The sequence below is a fragment of the Crotalus tigris genome, unplaced genomic scaffold (assembly GCF_016545835.1).
Source record: "Crotalus tigris isolate CLP2741 ecotype Arizona unplaced genomic scaffold, ASM1654583v1 scf7180000018371.15429387391:27106975, whole genome shotgun sequence".
Taxonomy (NCBI): domain Eukaryota; kingdom Metazoa; phylum Chordata; class Lepidosauria; order Squamata; family Viperidae; genus Crotalus; species Crotalus tigris.
In genome coordinates, this window is record NW_024096970.1 from 25581638 (window position 1) to 25602847 (window position 21210).

At 34.6% G+C, this 21210-nt stretch overlaps 1 protein-coding gene across 7 annotated transcripts in view; it reads right to left on the reverse strand.

Moving 5' to 3' along the window:
- Positions 1–21210, reverse strand: part of AKAP6 (A-kinase anchoring protein 6) — a 288472-nt gene that overhangs the window by 62880 nt on the left and 204382 nt on the right. For all 7 annotated transcript variants that reach the window (XM_039351877.1, XM_039351874.1, XM_039351875.1 and 4 more), the window contains one exon: positions 1973–2119. In XM_039351877.1, the coding sequence (XP_039207811.1) occupies positions 1973–2119 (147 nt within the window). The remainder of the gene's footprint in view (positions 1–1972; positions 2120–21210) is intronic.

A 21210-nucleotide genomic window follows, 5' to 3' on the forward strand; every position in this document is an offset into this window, starting at 1 on the left:
AATCTACCTTGCTAGTGGAAGGAATTTGGAAAGAGAGAACTGTTATATGACATAGTGATTGCTTCTTCCTAATGAAAACAAAAGAAACAGAATTAAAAATACTATTGCTGCTGAATATGATTAAAAACTTGGGGATTCCAAAAACAGTTGTTGGAAACATAGTCTTATGCCACCTTGAGCAGATAATCAATGCTATACAAACTCATCATATCAAATATCCATCCATTCAGCATAGTATGTGTAATTCTTTTCCTTGTCTTAGTGTTTTCAGTAAGTAATATGTGGCCAAAGTATACGGACAGAGGCAAATATATGCAGGCAAGTGTTTAATAATATTTCCAAAACTATGGAAACGTCATTGGTCTATAGACATTGGCATCAAGGAATATTATGTAACTGTTAAGGACAGAAACTTTTCTCCCAATAAAATATTGCATTTTTATATTGCAGTATTTAAACATCTCAAACTAAAAGTGCATTTTCCCCCAAAAGATATTTTGATATATGAAAAGTGGTAAATGTACAGAAATTGGCTTTTTGCGTGGTAGGCTGAGTGCAGAATTCTGAAAAGTGGATCTCTGCATGGAGAGTTCATGTACTTTGCCCATATATTAGTTACTGGAAACAATACATGTGATGTTGTCTATACAACATGTCAAAAATGGTAGTTTATATAGAAGCCTGATGGGAATGTTTTTCTGTATGTATTATTCCACTGTTATTTCGTTTAATTAACTCCTAGTTTGGCTCTAAGGTCAGTCCAAAATGCTGTCTTCTGGAAGGTGATCTAAAAAGCAATATGCTCCCACATGTGCCTCTTTGTTCTTTGTTTTCTCTGCCATCAGAATGGTAATCAGCAGGTATGCAGAACAAAGTCTTTTTACTTGCAGCTCCTGGAACTTACTTGAATTTGGACAGGAATTCAACACTGATTAACCTTCTTTCTGATTGTGGCTTGTATGAGAGTGCTACCTTGTGTTACTTATTTTTCCTCTCATTATTCTGATTTTTATGACTATTGTTATTATTTGCTTGTGTGTAGCTGAATCACACTGCATTGAAACTATTTTTGCAGGGGATGGATACAGTGAGGTGGGGATGCATCCATTGTTTTTAAGGCTATTATTTAAAAGTCTGAAGGTGTAGAACTTTTACTAAAATTATTGCTTACCTATGACTTTATCATTTAGTTTGTAAAGTTTCCTGACCTTTGATCTTGAGTGACACCAATTAAGGGAAGGAATGGCTAGTAGAAACACATTTGCCCTCTCCCATACCTTTTAGCAATTGGCAGTAATGCTTCTGACACAATGCCTTATTGGTATCTGACTGAGAGACTCACTGTGCTGCAGATGTTGCTAGAATCTCACCTTTGGTTGACAGTGGGACTATTATAGCATGAAATGAATTAGATAAAATCTTTACTTTTTTGTTTACTTCTTTTGTCAAAAACGAGCTGCACATGTCACTATGAAACACATCCTGATTGCTACCCTCAGAGTTGTGATTTCAGATGGGTGCCATATTTGCACATTTATTTTCTGCAGCATCAGTATGAGATGAAATATGTAGTGACATCCCCACTTTTCATCTTTAGGGTATAGTAAATAGTTAAAGAGTAGATGTCTCTAACATGTACCTTCAGAATAAATTCTATTAATATTCACTCAAGTGTGACAGTCCATGTATATCTGTATTATAGTGTATACTGTATTAGAGCTGACTTAGTGCATACCCATAATACATGGCATATTTTACTTATGTTTTTTTCTGCATTAAAGTACTAAAATTATTGAAGTTGGACCAGACACAAACAGAGAGTAAAAAAACAGACATACTATTTCTATAATAGTATGTTTGAAATGTATCCAGTGAGTTGAATTAAAGGGTCCATATAAAAATCAGACAGAGCATACTTTAAGACAGAGAAAAAGGACACAGAACCCACAAACAGTAATAAAAATGCAAATACCCCAAGCAGTTCCCATTTTTCATTAATTGAATCCACTTTTTCAAGGAGATCACTTGGTAGTAAAACACCACTTCTCTTCAAAGCTTCAACTTTACTCAGCAATTCCATCTTTTTGGGATGTCTGATTGACATTTCTACACTGTACCTCTAAAATGAAAAAAAAGATGAGTTAGCTATAGAAGAATACCTTTTATTAAAATATAATCTTAGAAAGTAAGAGGACTGAATATGATGTTACTCTTATGTAATTCATGTACTTCTAAATGACTTTTAAAATTACAAAATGAGAATAATGAGGACAATTGTGACCTAAAGATGGCTTCCAATTCTGTTCGGTAGGGTCTCTGCATTCATTTGATTCCCAATTCTAATTCAAGCTAATGAAAATAATTCACATATAACGGGAAACAATATTTATACCAAACCATTTTAAAGGTGATGTTTATAAATTTCCTTGTATCTCTCAATTCTTGGGAGAAACAATTTTTGTCATGTTCTCACATACAATTGTTTCTTTGGCTGGGATCCAGCGAGTGACTTTATCCTATTCAAGGTCATATGAATCTTAATTGCATTTTAAAATACATTTACATTTGCCAACAAATCACAGTCCATATCATAATCTGAGTGTATTCACATGTCTCTCTAACCTTAGTTTATGACTTGGCAAATAATCATTTCCTTTCCATTGGGTCTTCTGAAGAGCCGGCACAGTTGGCCAGGTAATCAGGACAATGTCTTGTTTGGCTCACTCAACATGGGAATAGAGGTTAAATATTCATGAATAGCTCATTAGCTTAAGCATTGGCAGGAAGGGCCCAGTGGGTACATTTTTCTGTCATGTTTCAAAGCATCTTGACTTAGAAAAAAGTTTACTGTAAACATGAAAAAGAAGTCTATTGCCTGTAAAACTAAAATTAATGTTTCAGTGAGCATACAAAATATGATGATATTACATTGGATCTCATACTTTGTACTGCAGAATCCACAGAAAGCCACTAAATGCCTAGAGGGCTCTTATAGCAACCTTCTTCCATTGGTGCTACCCAGATTCCCAATCATAGCCACCAATTTTAAGAGCTGCAATTCTACCACCTCTGGAAGGTATAAGCTTGAAAAACTCTGCACAAAGGCATGCAGAGGAAGCCATAATACTATCATATATTATGATATCACCATGCAAATGACACACATCAATTGAATTATGGTGCAACTTATGTATAACATGTAAAGTGATGACTTTATTAGGAGCAGATCACTCCTCCTCCCACAGATGTCTTAGCCAAGTTGGGAGACTCTGAAATAAATTTGAGCAAATCACAGGGAGTTTACTTGGCAACCCCCCCACAACAACATCGTACTGGCCTCATTTTTTTCTCTGTCTGTGTTATACACATATACACAAACATGCATACGCCATGCACACACACACACACACACACACACACACACTCAAGTTCATAGGCACAGTTTCTTCCTGTTTTAAAGAAACAGTGATAATATGTATTTAGATACTAGTACAAAACATAATTGTCCAAAAGGCATTTAAAAGTGTCATATAAATAACGCTTGTCTATTAGCAATTTGCACATTTAACATTAGGCTTTTTTGAAACCTAAAGAATAAAGTTCCTTCTGCTGCCATTGAAGGGAAAAAAATTAAAACCAGAAGAAACTAGAGCAAAGTCAAAGCAGACTAAAGAACATTTGAAACCTGAGCACTTTTGTCAGATCCAAGAACACGTTGCCTGACAGAACAAAACAAAACAAAATATAATTGGAGGCTACTTAGCAGAAAACAAGGAAGTTGTGAAATCATTCTTTCAGCTAATAGATCGTCAGTATTTGCATGAATATGTTTGCATATTGTTAATTTCATATTTTAATCTTTCATTTGCACTGCACATAAATATCATTTATATTTTGCCAACTTCAAATATTAGTCATTTGTGGATCACAGAACAAACTGTTTTAAATTAGATGATTTAAAGTATTTCTCATTATTAATGAACACAGCCCAGATGCCAGTGTATCAAAAATAAGCATGAATATGCATAAGAGGCAACCAATGATTGTCTAGATTTATAAAACAAACTTGTCTTTTCAATATGTGAAAAGGAAACTAGAAGCTGTTTTTCTAAAAATAAAAAAAGTCTGCTTGAACAAGAAGTAATCAGGTTTCAAATGATAGGATTGGATCACAAAATAGCTAATCTTTTCCCTGAGCTAAAATTGCCAAAAAGTATGCTTGTTGGCTCTATATGATTGCCTTTTCAACTGGAAAGGGTGACTAGAGGAGATTACAATCTGCTTTATGTAATCTGATTTCTATTTAAAGATGATATAGCTGAAAAAGATTTACATAATTATTTCTGCAAGTATGGATAATATCAAGAGAAATCCAGGTCTGTTTCAGCTAGACAGTACAATCTACGTGGTTTCACTTATTTTATATTTTTCCTAGTCTAAGGGAGTTCTTTAATTGTGTGACTACGTTTTGGACTTATCTACTAATATTTTTTATCTGTAATAAACTGGGTTTGTTTGCTTTGGGCTGAAAAGTATCGTAGTTGTGTTTTTGAGCTGGTAAAGATTAACATCTAAACAAATCAGGCAACATATGTCTCTTAACAATAATACTCTAGTTATCATAAAGACCTAATGGGTATCATTTAATTTGGGTCCTAAATAAAATGGTTGCACTATGCTGCATAATACGAAGAGTCCTTGTGACAGATGCTATAAAAGATTATTACATTAAACCAAATATATAGGTTAGATTTCTATATGCTGTCTCTCTCACAGGGTATCATACTGCATAAACAGTATGATAAAAGAGGCTAATTGCTAGAATATGCATTGTATAGTGTCTGGGAAAGTTATAGGATAAAAAAAAAATTAACTGAAAAATGCACCAGCTATGAAAAGAACAGTCAATATTGTTTCAAGGTAAAGGGCTTAAACTGAAGTTATTTATTTCACTGTGAGAAAAATGCTTACTGTACTGTTGAGCTAAGGTTCTGATAGCACATAGTAATTTTTTTTTACCCTTCAAACACCTACACTCTGCAAAATTAGCTTCCAAGCTCTATCAGTGCTGCACAACCTTAGTCTAGTAGGAGTTCTTTATCCTGTGGTGAGAAGATAATTTAATCTTCATATTCATTCTACCCTCAGCATTAAGTGAGCAAAGACGGCTGTATTGTGACAGGCTGTGAATGTTATGATATAGATTACTGTTCAATAGCCAACAATGAGATTAAGAATTTTAAAAGTCACATCATTTTCCTTTCTTTTTCTCCACCATCCAACAATAGCTATGATACACAAGATGATTTAATATTTATTTTTCTACTTCATTTGCCCACAGAAAAAAAAGCCTTATATTGTTTTTTTGGTGTTTATATCTATGGACAAATAGAAGGGGTTTATTCTGAATCCACTCAAGAGAAAAAGGCAGGAGCATGATTTAAGATGAGGAATTGTGATTCCCTTCTCTTCCCCTCATCCTTTTTTCCTTCTCCACTTACAATCTTTTAAACTAATTAAAACTAATACACTTTGGATATCTCATAAAAAGTTTGTAATAAAGACAATTCCCTGGAACATAATCAGGAAATGTAGAAAAGATTATTAAGAGAATTTTGTGATGAATGTTTCCTAAAGTGGCCAGCTTTTTCTTTAAGTGTGTGTGTGTGTGTGTGTGAAAAATCACACCCAAAAATTCTGTCCAAACAGAGACTGGAACAATGCCTTGAAACAGCATTAATTGTCACCATGGAAACCAGAAGAATAAGCCATTTTGAAACTGGCCTAGAAGACACTCATTGAGCAACTAAGCATTTTTTTTGTCTCCTTCAGTGTTAAAGAACAAGATGCCTAGTCACCAAGAGGTCAAAGAAAGAAATCATTATGAAAAGATTGTGGATGCCAACTCTGCGGTTAATGATAATAATAACAATAATAATTCTGACATTTAAGAACAGACCAAGTCTTTATTGCCTACTTTTCCTGAAAGAGCAGCATTGCGTACCCCTACCCCACCCTCGTCCCACAAAAATCAGGGTCTAGATACATATTCCTGCCCTAGAGTGAAATGTTAGGACAATATTATGCAGCCCTTGGGTCTAAAGCTCCCTGGGAATTTTGTTGCAATAAAACTTCAGAAGAGGAAAGCAAAAAAAAAAAAAAAAAAAAAGGAAAGAAAAAAAAGGCTGCATGATGGAATTCAAAATAATGCTTTAAAAGCATACAGAGAGATTAAGACATCTATTGTAAGACTTTTGTATGGTGCTTCTGTGGGTTAAAGTGAAAAGAGACCAGACATACCAAACATAGTGAGCTGTGAGTATAAGGGAAAGAAGAATTAAGTCAAGGAACACTTTTCTGTGGTTGGAATATTACTCAAAGTGGGCTTCACTTCAGATTTTACATCATGCATTTTAGACCCTGTTTTAATTACAGACTAATGCACACTAGTTTAATGAATTAAACAATGCTTCAATTTTCACTGACACACTCTGCAAGTGTTCACAGATTTCTTTCTTGCTCAAGAGTTATTGCAAGATATAAATACATCTCATGTATGAGCACATACAACACACGTACGTGCACTTCATTTGCAAATAACTCCTTCCTATGGGTTGTACAGAGCCTCTTATTAGGAACACTGCCCTGTGGATACATTCTCCAATTACTAAATGTACATTGCATTAAAACTGATACCTATGCACGACTTTGCCTGTCATCTGCCTACATACATACACATCCTTTGCTTTCTGGCTAATATTCCTGCTCTTCATGCCTAGGCTTCATGGTGGCCCCTCAGGAAGCCCATGCCTAATGCCATTCATTAATGAACAAAGACTCTTTTTATTCCGAAGCCCAGAGTCCAAAGCTCAGCTGTATACATGCAGAGTGAAGGAATCTGCTAGAGGCCAGGCTACCCTTCACAACAGCTCGTAGGCACCAAGTCCTTTTCTAACACCAAAGGAAGACATTTTACAAACAATCCAGAGGCAGGATTATATTCCATATTTCATATATCTTGCAAGTACAATCAGAATTTCTGTTTGGTGTTCAGGTTTTATAATGAATATTTTTATCTAGCAGCCCTTACTTTGTTCAAACTTCTTGCAATCTCCTACTATCAGAGCACGCCAAATAACTGCACAGAAAAATTATAAAGACTTCTATAGTCCTTCTAAGTGAATAATAAGTTTTCTTATTATTGGGACAAATTTGCTACTAAGGTTTGGGGGAAAAATTAAAAACTGCAATATTGTTTAAAGTAGCCCAAACTCACACAGCAAATAATTTCCAGGGTTAAGAATTTGTTTTCTTTTTCTCTAAGCTATTCTAGTTGCATGATCTAGAAATCACACTATTTTGGCTATGTATTGTTAATTGGGGATACATTGCATTATTTTTAATATAAATCAAAATGAATTGAAAATAGAAGTTCAAAAATCATTTTTTTAAAAAGTTAAGTTAACTCCAATTATATCACCTTGAAAATTGAAGGAAGAAATCAGTAACTTATTCTTATAAAGTCCTTTAAGAAAGAATAATTAAAAAATTGCACAATGTCATTTATGCACAATAAGAAAGGCTTAATGAACATATAGTACAAAACAAAAAATCATTTTGTTTAAATAATTTCAGGCAAGGAATGAATATATACACTGAGAGTTAGATGGACAGTATCTATGTCTCTCTGTGTGTGTGTATATATGTGTGTGTGTGTTTGTGTGCCAGCATTTATGTCTTTCATCTAAGCTCCCCACCTCCTCAATTATATCTTTGTCACAATTCTATGGAAAAAAAACTCTTTTTTAAAGAATTTATTTTGCCATAATAAAATAATGTGGGTTTTTTTTTAAAAAAAAATGCTCCACTTTTATGAAATAATGTGATCCAAGACATTTAAATTTTGACTGTAACTTTAAAATCTTGTGTGCCCTTTAATGAGTTGATATTAAATATTTAATGCTGTTTAGGGCATATCCACTACTACCAAAAACAGTTATATTCCCAGCAGTCCTACTGTTTCAGGCAGAAGGCTTGATTGATCCTCCTAGCCTGAATTGAGTAGAATGAAAAGAAGCAGTTGGAAAATAGCTGCAATCATTTAATGCAGATGACCTCTGACAGGCTCACAGCTCTTCTATCTGAACAGAAAATTTGCATGGGGTCTCTGTGCAGAGGAACAATGTAACCTAAATGGTAGACAATCTTTATTCTAATGAAGTGGGTGTCAAGGTCAATGTAAAACTGCAATGATAAATGGTGCACCACTAGGCAAGAGAAGTTGTGTAGGCATTGTACTGCTTTCACGTTAATTGAAGGCTGGAAATGCATGAGTGAAAGCGTAAGACTCTTCTCACCGCAGTGTGTTAATGCAAAGAAAAAAAGTTGTTTTTTTTTCTTCAGGACTCTTACCATTGATATGAATCTTATTGCAACAAGGGCAGTTAACATAAATACAACTGTTCAGCCAATAGTGGGTGAGTGGGAAGGAGTTGTTATTAGGATGCTTTATTTCTAGACTAACAACTTCCACCATCAGAGTGCCAAAAGAATAACAAGTCTCCAGACACCTAATGTAATTCCCATGATCCTTTCGCTATTTAGAAGATCTGTCTTTAATTAGTTCCAAACAAGCAGCCCTTTAGACAACTCTTCATTAGATACCCACTCCTCTTGAACTAACTGTACAGTTGTGTTCCAATGTTATTATTTTTCCCTAGGTTCTATACTTCCTTGTTAGTATATAGTTAATATCTCCAGGTGCCTTTTGTTCTGAATAAAAATTAGACCAGTAAAACCGGGTTTTGTTATGCAAAGGGTGGTGTATCTTAAGTAGGAACTAAACTACAATCAGTTATTGTGGCTTTGTCAAAATGGCAGTGCAGCTATAATTACACACTTCATCAGTCAATCAAGCAATTTGTAGAAGGCAGTACATTTTGTCCTGTAAAACAAAAGAGGGTAAGATGCTTTTTAAAAAATCCTTAACAGCTTAAGCCTATTTAAAAATATATTGCTGCTCACTAATATACTCATTAAAAGCCAAGAACTCCAGCTGTATTTATTCAAATAAGAAATATATTATCAGATTATCAATATTTTTCCAGTACTTCCAAGTATTAATCACATAAGACCTAGAACACTTAATTAAAAGTTGTATGTTTTCTTCTATATACAATATATTATCTTATAGTTCCATTTTATTCTCTTCCAAAATTTTTAGATCCATTTCTGTTTGACTTTGGAAATTGTTATGGGACAGAATATGCTTCAGCTGCTTTGATGGACAACTTATCCAGAAGATTGATTGGGAAATTGTGTTACTGCTTCTGTTCATTCTTATACTTTTTAAATAATCAGAGAAGAGTAGTATAAGTAGCAGGAACTCAGACCACTCCCACATGGGAGTGTACAAAGGAGAAGAATGGCAAAATCCATAGTCTCCAATCAAGTATATTGAGGCAAAGAAACTAAACATGTCAAGAGAGCAAGAAATACGTTTAGACTTACACATTAAACCGGACATGTCAAACTCACGATGTCACAGTTTTGCCATTGCCGCCAATGGGGTGGGTATGGCTTTTGCGTGACGCGTCCAGTCTGCGGGCCACCAGTTTGACACCCCTGCATTAAACTAAAGAAAGCTAAAATAAACTAAGCTAAATTAAGCCATGCTAAAACATAATAAGCCATGCTTGAGATTTCATGTATGAAACAACTAGGAAAGATTGTCCAATGAGTTCAGGTGTTTGTTGCTACCAATATGCTGATGGTGCTCATTCAAACTTTTCTGTATCAGTAATGTACTGGATGAAAGTGAAAACATTATTGAAGACTCATCCACAGTGAACTCATTGCTGTTCCAGACTGTTTCGTTTGAAAAAGAAATCAGGAACAAGAATTTACTTTTGCTTGAAAACATGAACTTATTTTAGATATATTCTAGCATTCAACCCTTAACTGGGATGTTAGATTTTGATAATGGCCAGAGGCACATTTACATATCTAAGACAAGTAATCTTGTCTTAGATATGTAAATCTCTCAAGATGCCCAGTCCAATTCCTTGACCCATGTTTTAATTACTTCTTGTCTGGATTACTGTAATACACACTTTTCTCTCTCTCCTATCATTATCACAAATACATTGCTGGAATTGGGTATGTCTAGTTTAATGAAGAGAAGGACTAGGGGTGACATGATAGCAGTGTTCCAATATCTCAGGGGCTGCCACAAAGAAGAGGGAGTCAAGCTATTCTCCAAAGTGCCTGAAGGCAGGACAAGAAGCAATGGATGGAAATGAATCAAGGAGAGAAGCAACCTAGAACTAAGGAGAAATTTCAGTTAAAACAATTAACCAGTGGAACAACTTGCCTCCAGAAGTTGTGAATGCTCCAACACTGGAAGTTTTTAAGAAGAGATTGGACAACCATTTGTCTGAAATGGTGTAGGGTTTCCTGCTGAGCAGGGGGTTGGACTACAAGACCTCCAAGGTCCCTTCCAAGTCTTTTATTGTATTGTATTATACATTTGGTGGGAACATAAGAACAAGTCTTCATGCTAGTTGCTCTTACTCCTTAAAACTCCCTCTCAAAATAGTCTGTGTTGACTCTTTCCCTATCAAAGACATTTTCATCACAATGTGCTCTTAACATTTATATTGACATTGCTTCCAAACTCAGAAGAAGAAAAAATACAAATATCAAATTAACAAGCTATTAAAAAACTCAATATATAAAATACACTTTAAAAATTTAGTAGAAATATTTAAACATAATATAAGACAAGCAACTGTGACCAAATTGCTTGCACATCCTTCAGTTTGTTCCTAAATGGATTTAGGAATAGGGTGATGAGTTTGTTTTAGTGGTATATTAATTAATGGATTTTAGTAGCTTATTTATTTTATCTTCATTGTTACTTTTTTATTTGAAAGGTAGGAATGCATTGAATAAAATAAAAACTGTGTTTGCTAAATTCATATGTTTTAAAAAATATATTTATGAACATATAACATATATGACTTCGCAATTAACAACAACAACAAACATATATGAATATATAACCTTAAGCCCATACTGAAGTGAGACAGAGGCAATACTTTTTAAGCAAATGCAAGCATGCACACACACAATCCACAAACATACATAAAAGTCCTTTTTCATTACAGTAGCCCAAATAGGCAGCAGAAAAAGCTGTACACATAAACTGTTCATAAATTTGAATATTGCTCTGATTTCATTCAACAAGTTACCTTGTTCACAAACTTTTAATAATATTTTTTCAAATACTTCTCATGGCAATCATTAAACCACACGTCTACCAATTATGAGAATTTATGGGTTCCTATTAATATCTAGGAACAGTCATAAAGACTAATTAATGAATTATTCATATTGGTGTATACAAACAGTTGAATGAGGGCTGGAAGATAGTGGGTTGCTCAAGAATGTCACTTAGTTCATTTCAACGAAGGATATCACAGTTCATTTTGTAGATCTGATTTTAAAATCTAATAGAACAGAAAACACAATCATTCATTTCTAAAATATTTGCCTCTGAGTAAATTCTAACTGTACTGTCTAAGGCCTCATATTTAGCAATTTCTTTATGAAACAATGCTTTTGCATACAGAATAAATTTTCCTGATGCCACAATCAAGAGAATGCAGTTCAATATATAGGAAAAAAAATACTGTATAGGCAAATGTTACTGATGAAACTGTTAAAAAAAATATACAGCTTCATCTGTGTGTGATTTGTCAGGTCTGAAGCTTTGACGTGCCCAAGGGGCAGACCCCAGCAGGGAGTAGGCTGCAGAGCTAAATAGCTGTGAAAGAAGTCTTAATGTAGGATGGAATTCAAACTAACCTTGACATGACCTCAGGAAAAATATGCAAAAAGTAAAATGAATGCACTCTGCAAGATACATCCTAATTTTGTGGCCAGGGTGGTTAGTTTCACAAACATAACCAAGGCTTTAAAAGCAAAATAAAATATGAGACAAGGAGGAAGCAGGAATTCAGGGAAAATTTAAGCAGGCATGATGTGATTCAATGAAGGCATGTGAACAATTTGGAAGCAATCCAAATAAAAACCAACACTGAACAATATTGTTGTCAGCCTGTCTATTCAGGAAAAAAAAATTAGGTTGAATATAAATGACACAAAGCCAAGATTACATCATTGCATTACAAAGTCTGCTGTGACTTTTAGCTGAATAGGCCTCATGGATCTACTAGTTGATGGTAGTTATTCAGCAACTTGAGTTTTAAAATGTTTTCTTTCCATTTTATTTTGTAGATATAGATTTTAACCAAATTTCTTGAACTGCTGCTTTATTCTGGACACTGTCCACTTGAAGCAAATGAAATTCCTATATTGTCTTTATTTCATTGTATATATTTTTGCTCATTTTTAAACAAAGCAAAAATAAATTTATCTCAACTGACAAAACAGCTCAAAGACTAGATATGTAAAAATATTATTTCACCACAGACTTAGTTTTGCTTTTAGAATACAGGTAATCCTTGACTTATGACCATATTTGAGCCTGGAGTTATAGCTGTAAGGCATGGCAGTTGTTAAGTGGGTCACCATGTGACTGTATTGATTTTATGGTTAATTGACAATCACAATCATTAAACAAATCCCATTATACCCAATGGATGGCTTTTGCTGGTAATCAGTAATAAATGTGAGAAACCAGTAAAACATGCTGAAAATTGTGGTTTTGTGACTGTGGGATATTACAAATACTTAAAATGTGATCACATGACATTTGGGGGGCTTTGGAACTTTGAAAATGGGGCATAAGTAGCTTTGGGGTGGTCGGTTATAATGATTGCTAAGTGACTGTCGTTAAGCGAGGGCTACCATTATAATCAGTATTTGACTTCCTATACCATAATCAATACCTTCAAATTCTTTCATATCAAGCAAATTTGGTGTGGAAGAAAGTAATGATTTAACTTTAACATGTTGCAAGTTTGGAAATATATGGTAGAAAAAAATATGCCTTTATGCTCAGGTGACTTTTTCCAGGAAACAGTATCTGTAACTGTAGATGCATGAAGTCAAAGTTACTTCCTTTATGCATTTTCAGCAAATATCTCAGGCAGCTGTGCTGGTCCATTACAATAAAAGAATCAAGTAATGTTCTGATCAGTAGAGATAAATGTACTGTCAATAATTCAGTGGGTTTGTAATATTTTAAATTATTCCTTCATGAATCACAAATTATGACTCCACTACTGGCTCAAATTTACGGCATCACATAAGTTTTCCAGTTTCTTATTTTTTATATGTCAGTTTATAATAAGGCCAGGTTGTCTATTCATATTTCAAATCTGTTTTCTTCTCACCCTTACCAACAATCACACGTTCGTATAAATTGGACAGGAAGAGCACAATAGTGCAGAAAAAGTATAAAAGCAATTTAAGTTCTCAGAGGATTGAATTGTTAGATTCCACAAATCTTTGTGTTTGTATTAATTTATTGGAAACATTACAAGGAAACAGTATTACCTCTATTTTTCAACCATTACACAGACTAGTTTTGCATGTTTCAAGCACATATACAAAATTCCCTATACCTTATTCAAATTAGCTGCATACATTTGCATGGCTTATGTAAATTTAAGTTTTTCTTAACACAATTGCTGTGCAAGGGAGAAAGGAATATGTCTAAAGGAGAAACCAATAAAATAAGCATACAGCCATGCTAGACCACAGACTTGGTTCAATTGATATATAAGTATTTAGACCTTGTTCAAGGCACAATTATTTTATTTTATTGACAGATCTTTGTGACACCATGTATGCACTGGAAGCTATAGAATGACTTATTCCTGATACATTAGCAGCTCTATGAATTATAACAATATTAAAAAACATTTTTCTTATAGTTATAATTGTGTTGGCATATTGGACTAAATATATCCAAAGTAATTCTCCAATCATTCAACCAAAACCTTCAAATATAATCTAGATTTTAGATTATGCACTTTTATTTTGTGGAAACATAAAACCTTCCCTTTTACTGATTTAAAAGAGTGAATATATATTAAGGTCTGCTAGGCATAGAATCTGCCGGGTTCCAGAAGACTCATCCACATATCATTTCATCTGAACATAACAGAACAAAATGCTTGGCATCTTAATGTGTTGTGCCAAAGTCACCTAATATCTGTCTGGTAAAATCATGCCTTTTTCTTTGGATGTGTGTTTGCACAAAACCAAATATGACAGTAAATGGAAGTAAATGTTTGATTACATTTGTATGCAATTTTTCTCCATCTTCTTTTGAATAAATGGAATAGGGTAGGGAACCAGGTTATGGACCAGGACACGTGGGACATGTCCATTTCTCATCTGAAACTGTGGAGTTACGGTAGGTATTAGATAGGTTTCCATTGTCTCCTGGAGCTATTTAGAATAATAATATTAGTCATTTAAAATACAGTTGCACATTTGATGTTTCTAACAAATTAGTGGTTTGTTTCTCATAGTTTTAAGATAGCAGGGAAAACAAATGAATAGAAGTGGAAGGGACCTTGGGGGTCTTCTAGTCCGGCCCCCTCTCAAGCATCTCAGACAAGTGATTGTCTAGTCTCTTCTTAAAAATCTCCAGTGATGGAGCGTCCACGATTTCTGAAGGCAAGCTGTCCACTGGTTAACTGTCCTCACTGTTAGAAAATTTCTCCTTAATTCGAGGTTATTTCTCTCTTTGATCAGTTTCCAACCCTTGTTTCTCATCCTTCCCTCTGGTGCTTTGGTGAATAAAGTGGCAGCCCCTCAAATACTGGAATACTGCTATCATGTCTCCCCTATTTCTTCTTTTCTTTAGACTAGCCAAACCCAGGTCCCACAGCCATTCTTCATATGTTTTAGTCTCCAGGCCTTTGATATTTTAGTTGCTCTTCTCTGAATTTTTTCCAAACTCTCAACATCTTTTTTGTGATATGGTGACAAAAATTGGCTGCAGTATTCCGGGTGTGGTTTTACTAGGGTTTTATAAAGTGGTACTAATACTTCACATGATCTTGATTCTATGCCTCTGTTTATATAACCCAGGATTGTATTAGCTTTTTTGGTTGCTACTGCACACTGCTGGCTCATAGTCAAGTGATCGTCCACTAGGACTCCAAGGTCCTAGGTCTCATCCAATCTGTACTTGCACCTTTGATTTTTCCTGCCTAAATGTAAAACTTTGCTTTTCTCCACATTGAAATTCATTTTGTTGGATAGGGCCCATTGTTCAAGTTTGTCAAGATCTTTTTGGATCCTGAGTTTGTCTTTTGGAGTGTTGGCTATTCCTGTCAGTTTGGTGTCATTTGCAAATTTGATGAGTTCTCCTTCAATTCCCTCATCTAAGTCATTTATGAAGATATTGAAGAGTACTGGGCCTAAGACGGAACCTTTTGGTATCCCGCTGCTTACTTCTCTCCATGTGGATGTAGTATCATTGAGCACTACTCACTGAGTACGATTTGTCAGCCAGCTACAGATCCATCTGGTGGTGATGTTGTCTATTCCACCTTTTTCTAGCTTATCAAGGAGTAGGTTGTGGTCTACTTTATCAAATGACTTACTGAAATCTAAATATACTATGTCCACAGCATTTCACTGGTCCGCTAGTTTAGTCACCTTATCAAAGAATGAAATTCTTTGATAAGGTGACTAAACTAGCGGACCAGATTGATTTGGCATGATCTGTTTTTAACAAACCCATGCTGGCACTAGTTATAAATTTGCTTGCTTCTAGTTGTTTGCAGATCTGTTTTTTGATTATCTTTTCTAGGATCTTGCCAGGTATTGATGTTAAACTGATTGGTCTGTAGTTTCCTGGGTCCATTTTTTCCCTTTCTTGAAGATAGGAACCACATTAGCCCTTTTCCAATCCTCAGGTATTTTCCCATGCTCCAGGATTTATGAAAGATGTGGTGTAATGGTTCTGAGATAACAACTGCCAGCTCCTTCAGAACTCTGGGATGTAATCTGTTGGATCCTGGTGATTTATACCCGTCAAGGTCAGATAGGTGTTCTCTTACCATTTTTTTCTTATTTTAATTTTTGTTTCTAGTTTGTCTTTTGCAGTGGGTTTTTTGGTATGTTGGGCTATAGTTTTTTTGTGTGTGAAGACTGATGCAAAGTATAGTTAAACAGTTCTGCTTTCTTCCTGTTGCCTGCTATTTCCTTGCCATCTTCTCTTTTTAGTGGACCTACAGTTTCCTTGACTTTTTTCTTTTGGTTAATGTGTTGGAAGAAACTTTTTTATTATCCTTGATTTCTGTTGCAAGTCTTTGTTCATTCTGGACCTTTGCTTTCCTGACTTCATCTTTGCATGTTCTGGCTGTCTGCTGATAATCGTCCTTAAGTTATGTACCACTCTTTCCATTTTTTGTATTTGTCCTTTTTGTCTTTAAGTTTGTCAGAGAGATCTTTGTGCAGCCATGCTGGTTTCTTCTTGAATTTCTTGTTTTTCTTTTTCAGTGGTGTTGTGTTGGCCTGGGCTTTTATAATTGCATTTTTCAGAGTTTCCCATGCTTCTTGGGTTGTTTTCCCCTTTAGGATTTTCATCCATGGGATCTTTCCTAGGTTCTTTCTGAGTTTGTTGAAGTCAGCTCTTTTGAAGTTTAAGACGCTGGTTGGATTGTTTTCTATTGTTAGTGTTTGCATTATCTTAAATTCCAGTATGAGTATCACTTGTTTTCTTTGTAAAAGTGGTCAAAAAAATAGAAAACAAAGACAGTTAAACTTAAGCAATATTTGATTTCACTTATTTGAACCAAGAGAAGCTTAAGAACTGTAATATGCTTCTTTCATAAAGAAATGCTTTATTACAAGTAACAATAACTTGTATATTGTTATACAAGTATAGATTGTATAATGAACAATATGCAGATTTATTCAAAAGAGCTTCCATTTGCTAGGTGTCTCATTTCTCCATTAAGTGTGCTGAGAAAATCAGCCTAAAGATTCATTATTTTAGACATCCTCCATAACTGAAGAAATTACACTGAAATCTGCAGAACTGCATTGTAGAAGATTGCATAGTCAGATTTTTTTCAGTCAGATTTATAGCAGAAAGTATTAATATGTCCTACATTTAAAAATGAAAGTAAGATAGAAATATTTCAAAGAATCTACAGTATTTTAGATATTAATAGGCTACCCTGATAATACTGTGAGCCTATTAAATGTAATTTTTCAGGCCACAGTGATTGGCATTAGATACTGACATTTGAGGAATTGCTATTATATTGATTTTGTTCTTTGCATTTTATCTAATCAGCTGAACAAAGTGATACTGGCAGAAGTTAGGTGTCATTGGGTAAAGCAATTAAGTACTTAAGTAAAAAGCTAGCATATTTAAAGCGTGCCTTAATCTTTAAAAATCTTTTTCTGAATTCAATTTTGTACCATTGATTCAACAACAGATAACTTCCATGGATAGGAGATTGATGTATATTTAAAAGGACCATAGAGCCTGAAGTTAACATTGCAAACTCCACAATGTGACACCCACAAAGAAATTCCTCTAGGCAATAGACATTTGTATAAGTACTATTGCATTATGAAAGTTTTAAAAACCAGACCAAAACTATACAATACACAATGCAGTGTGGGAGGCCACCTGGTGGTCAAATGAATAATCAATTTGAAAGACAAGCAAAACATTGTCAGTTTTGAAGAATCAAAAGTTTATAATATATAACTGAAACAAACATTTAAGGAACAAGTCCTTTTTAATCAGCTGATCTTCTTCCAAAACTATAGCAAGAAATCAGATTTTATACACAAATTATACAATAAAGGAGAAATTATACAATGTCCAAAATCATTCCCTAATTGTTAGATTTTCTTTGGTTGAACAGTGATTCACTACCCAAGAATATATTTTTAAGGATATCGAATCATTTCTTTTATGTAAAAGGATTTTCAAAAATATAAAAAAGAAAGTTTTAGTGATATTAGTGATGCTGACTTACTTCTGGAAACCACTCTGGGAGAATGCTAGTCTGATATTAATAATGATATAGAAGAGGGAATAAAATTCCATTTTCCTTACTTCTGCATAACATGATGCAATTGCAAAAATATTCATTTCTGGAAAGAATTTAAAGGAGCTTTTCATTATAGTTGGCATCTCTAATAATCATCATCAAAATCTAGAAGTCTTTAGGAAGGAAATGATATAATGAAAGAACTCCTTTATTGGGTATTATTTCACTAAACTAAGATATGTCAGGATATGTTTGTTATTTCTATCTTGCAATCCAAGTTTGTGATAAAAGAATAAAAGTTTTTAATCCAAGTATTTATTGCCTTGGAATTCCATGAAGGATAATATCAACAAATGTCAAGGCGTCAGGTCAAAGGGGGCCGTTTAAAATATAATTTTACTCTTATTGTTTGCATTTCTGTATTTTCTCTTGAATTTGATACTGTTTTAAGTAGTCACTCTTTTTTCAGTTTTCAGTACAAAAGGAAGTTATACCTATATATACTAAAACTCTCATGTCTCTTTGTCACCTTCAATTCAGTGAAAATAGAAGGTATAGGGCAACAATTATTGAATCAAGACAAATCAAATGGCTGACTTACAGTGTATTGAGACCATGGGAATGAAATTTAGGAAAGTTATGGCTGCTTCCAAGAAATCAGGAAGTTTCATGGCTCAAGGGTGGATGAGAGGGCTATTTCCCCATCCTCTTTGGCCTCTGTACTCAATCAGCTGATAACTAGGCATAGCAAGTGGGCAGCGATTGCTGCTTCAGAACCAGGGCTGAAATTTGAAATCTCTTAATGGCAGTGGGCAGCAAAAGGATGAGAGAGCAATTGGATGCCTGCTTGCAAAGTAGGGCTAACTGGAGCAGGCCGACAGTCGACAAGTGAGCCTTCTTCCTTCCTAGGGGCACTTGGAGACACGTCAGGATGGGGAGTGTGGGTGCAGTTTTTCTCACGTTCCACTGCTCTGTTTGTTCCCCCTCCCCAAGCAAAGTGGCAGGCAGTTCTGCAGGTCAGCCAAGGAAGAAAAAGAATGCTTCCTTTCTTGCTAGCTTCCCACAAGCAACATCAATGGAGAAGTCAGGAAGCTGGAAGTCACTCGCATTTTTTGCCTGCCAGTAATCATTCTGTTTCTCTGTTTAGGAAAGGAAATATATCTGAAAGAATGACCCAAAAGGTGACAGGTTGTCTAGTAGGCACACAAAATGCTTAATATGCAACAAGCTTACTTTACTCTAGTAAGCACATTGTTGTTCACTTTATTAGGCTAGATCCAGGTGGGGAGGGAGGAATATAACCTCATAACAAATCAATTTATTTCTAAAAGTTCCAGCATCCCTTCTATCCATCCACTCAAGACTAGATGCATAGATTAGTTGCATATATGTGAACTTCAATTTGTGATTGGCATTGACTTGATGTTCTTTGCATATGTGTCGTTCAGATGCCAGAATGGCTGACAATAGCATTTAGCATATTTCCTGCAATTGATACCTGAAATATCAAACATGTCATGATTTTCAGATGGCAAAGTTTGCTTAATGAACTTATGAGGGAGCAAGACTGAATTCTATGGGATTTTATTGCTGAATAGACATTTATAGGTTGCATTGTCAATATCTTGAACAATGGATTTAGAGTATCTCCATGGAGATCTCACTATCACAAACAAACACTGATTCAATGAAATACCACAAAAACAAACACTGATTCAATGTAGTATCATACTTCTTTGCTGAAAATGACACACTGTGAAGAAGGTCAAACAAACCCATCCCATTTCACAAAAAAAGGTACGGTAGTTGGAGCTTTTCAGCAAGAAGAGTTGAAATCATTTAATCTTTTTTCTTTCTCATTGAATAATAAAGCTTATTTTTATTTAGAATCTGAGAGAAAAAAACACTTTGTTTTCTTGTAGTCAAACACAAATATAGTATAAAACACAATGATACCTGAGAGACCTGGATTTTTTTCAAAGTTGATCTTTATCTGAACTATTTACCTTCCTCTTTCTATGTTATTATTATAGCAACTTGTAAAATTTAAGAACATTTAAATCAAATCTCTCTACACTTTCTAGGAGTAAATAAAATTGAAAAACTGAGCATTAGCAAACCAGATTATTTCAGAAATAGATTCTCAATGGCGTAAGTTCTGAACATGTCGCTAATAGCTACTGATAGATGTATCTGCTATAAATTAGACTAATCACCTTTTAGAGTTATCTAATGTAATTGTGATTGCCAAGTCTTGTAATTCAGTGTCTCTTATATTGTAAATATTAAAAAATACAACAGTGGACTGTGGAATGTGGAACATAGAATCCAATAGGCAAGTCATTCATGAAGAATTTGGGTAACCAAGAAGAAGCCACCTTGGCCCAGTTTAATTCTTTCCTTTCTACTTCTGTTTTATTTTCAGCATGTACTGTATGTTACCATGTAGTCAGGACTATGCTTCTTGATTAGATGTTCACACAAAGATTAGTCAAGGAAAAAGAGTATCATACATTATCACTGGTAAAACAGAGAAGACAAAAGGAGAGAAGAATAAATTTGGCCATTCTAGGGCTTTTCTTCCCACACCTTCCTAATCACCTCTCTTCGCTCATTGCTTTCCAATCATCTAACATTCATGCACAGAATCTTTCCTTTTGCATTGTGGACAAACTCAAAGCTTGATACACATGCTGAGTAGAAGGTACACAGGCTACATCCATGCTGAAATTGGATAGGAGATCATGCAGTGCCATTCTCTACAATTATCATCATCTTCTTGAATTACATCCGTCTGGATTTGGATTTATATTCTGCCTTTCTTCTTGGATCTCAAGGTAGCAAACAGTACATACTACTTTATCCAATTTTTCTCCATGACAATCTTGTGAGATAGATTGAGTTGAGAATTACTAATGGACGCTAAAGTCTCTCTGTTCCTATATAATCCTGCTCAGGATAAATATGTATAATAAAAGTAAAGTGTGTATACTGAAAAAGTAAACATGAAGACAACAGTATTATCTCTGATATTTCAAATACCCTTTTTTCATTTTAATGAAAAACAATCACGAACTGTATTTAGGTCTTTATCAGAGGAAATGGCTGTTTAATGTGCAACACAAACTCTGGAACAGTGTTACAGGTTGAAGTCATATTTTATAAAAAGCTAAAGGCTGCAATTTTTGCCATTTAGGTTAAAAGT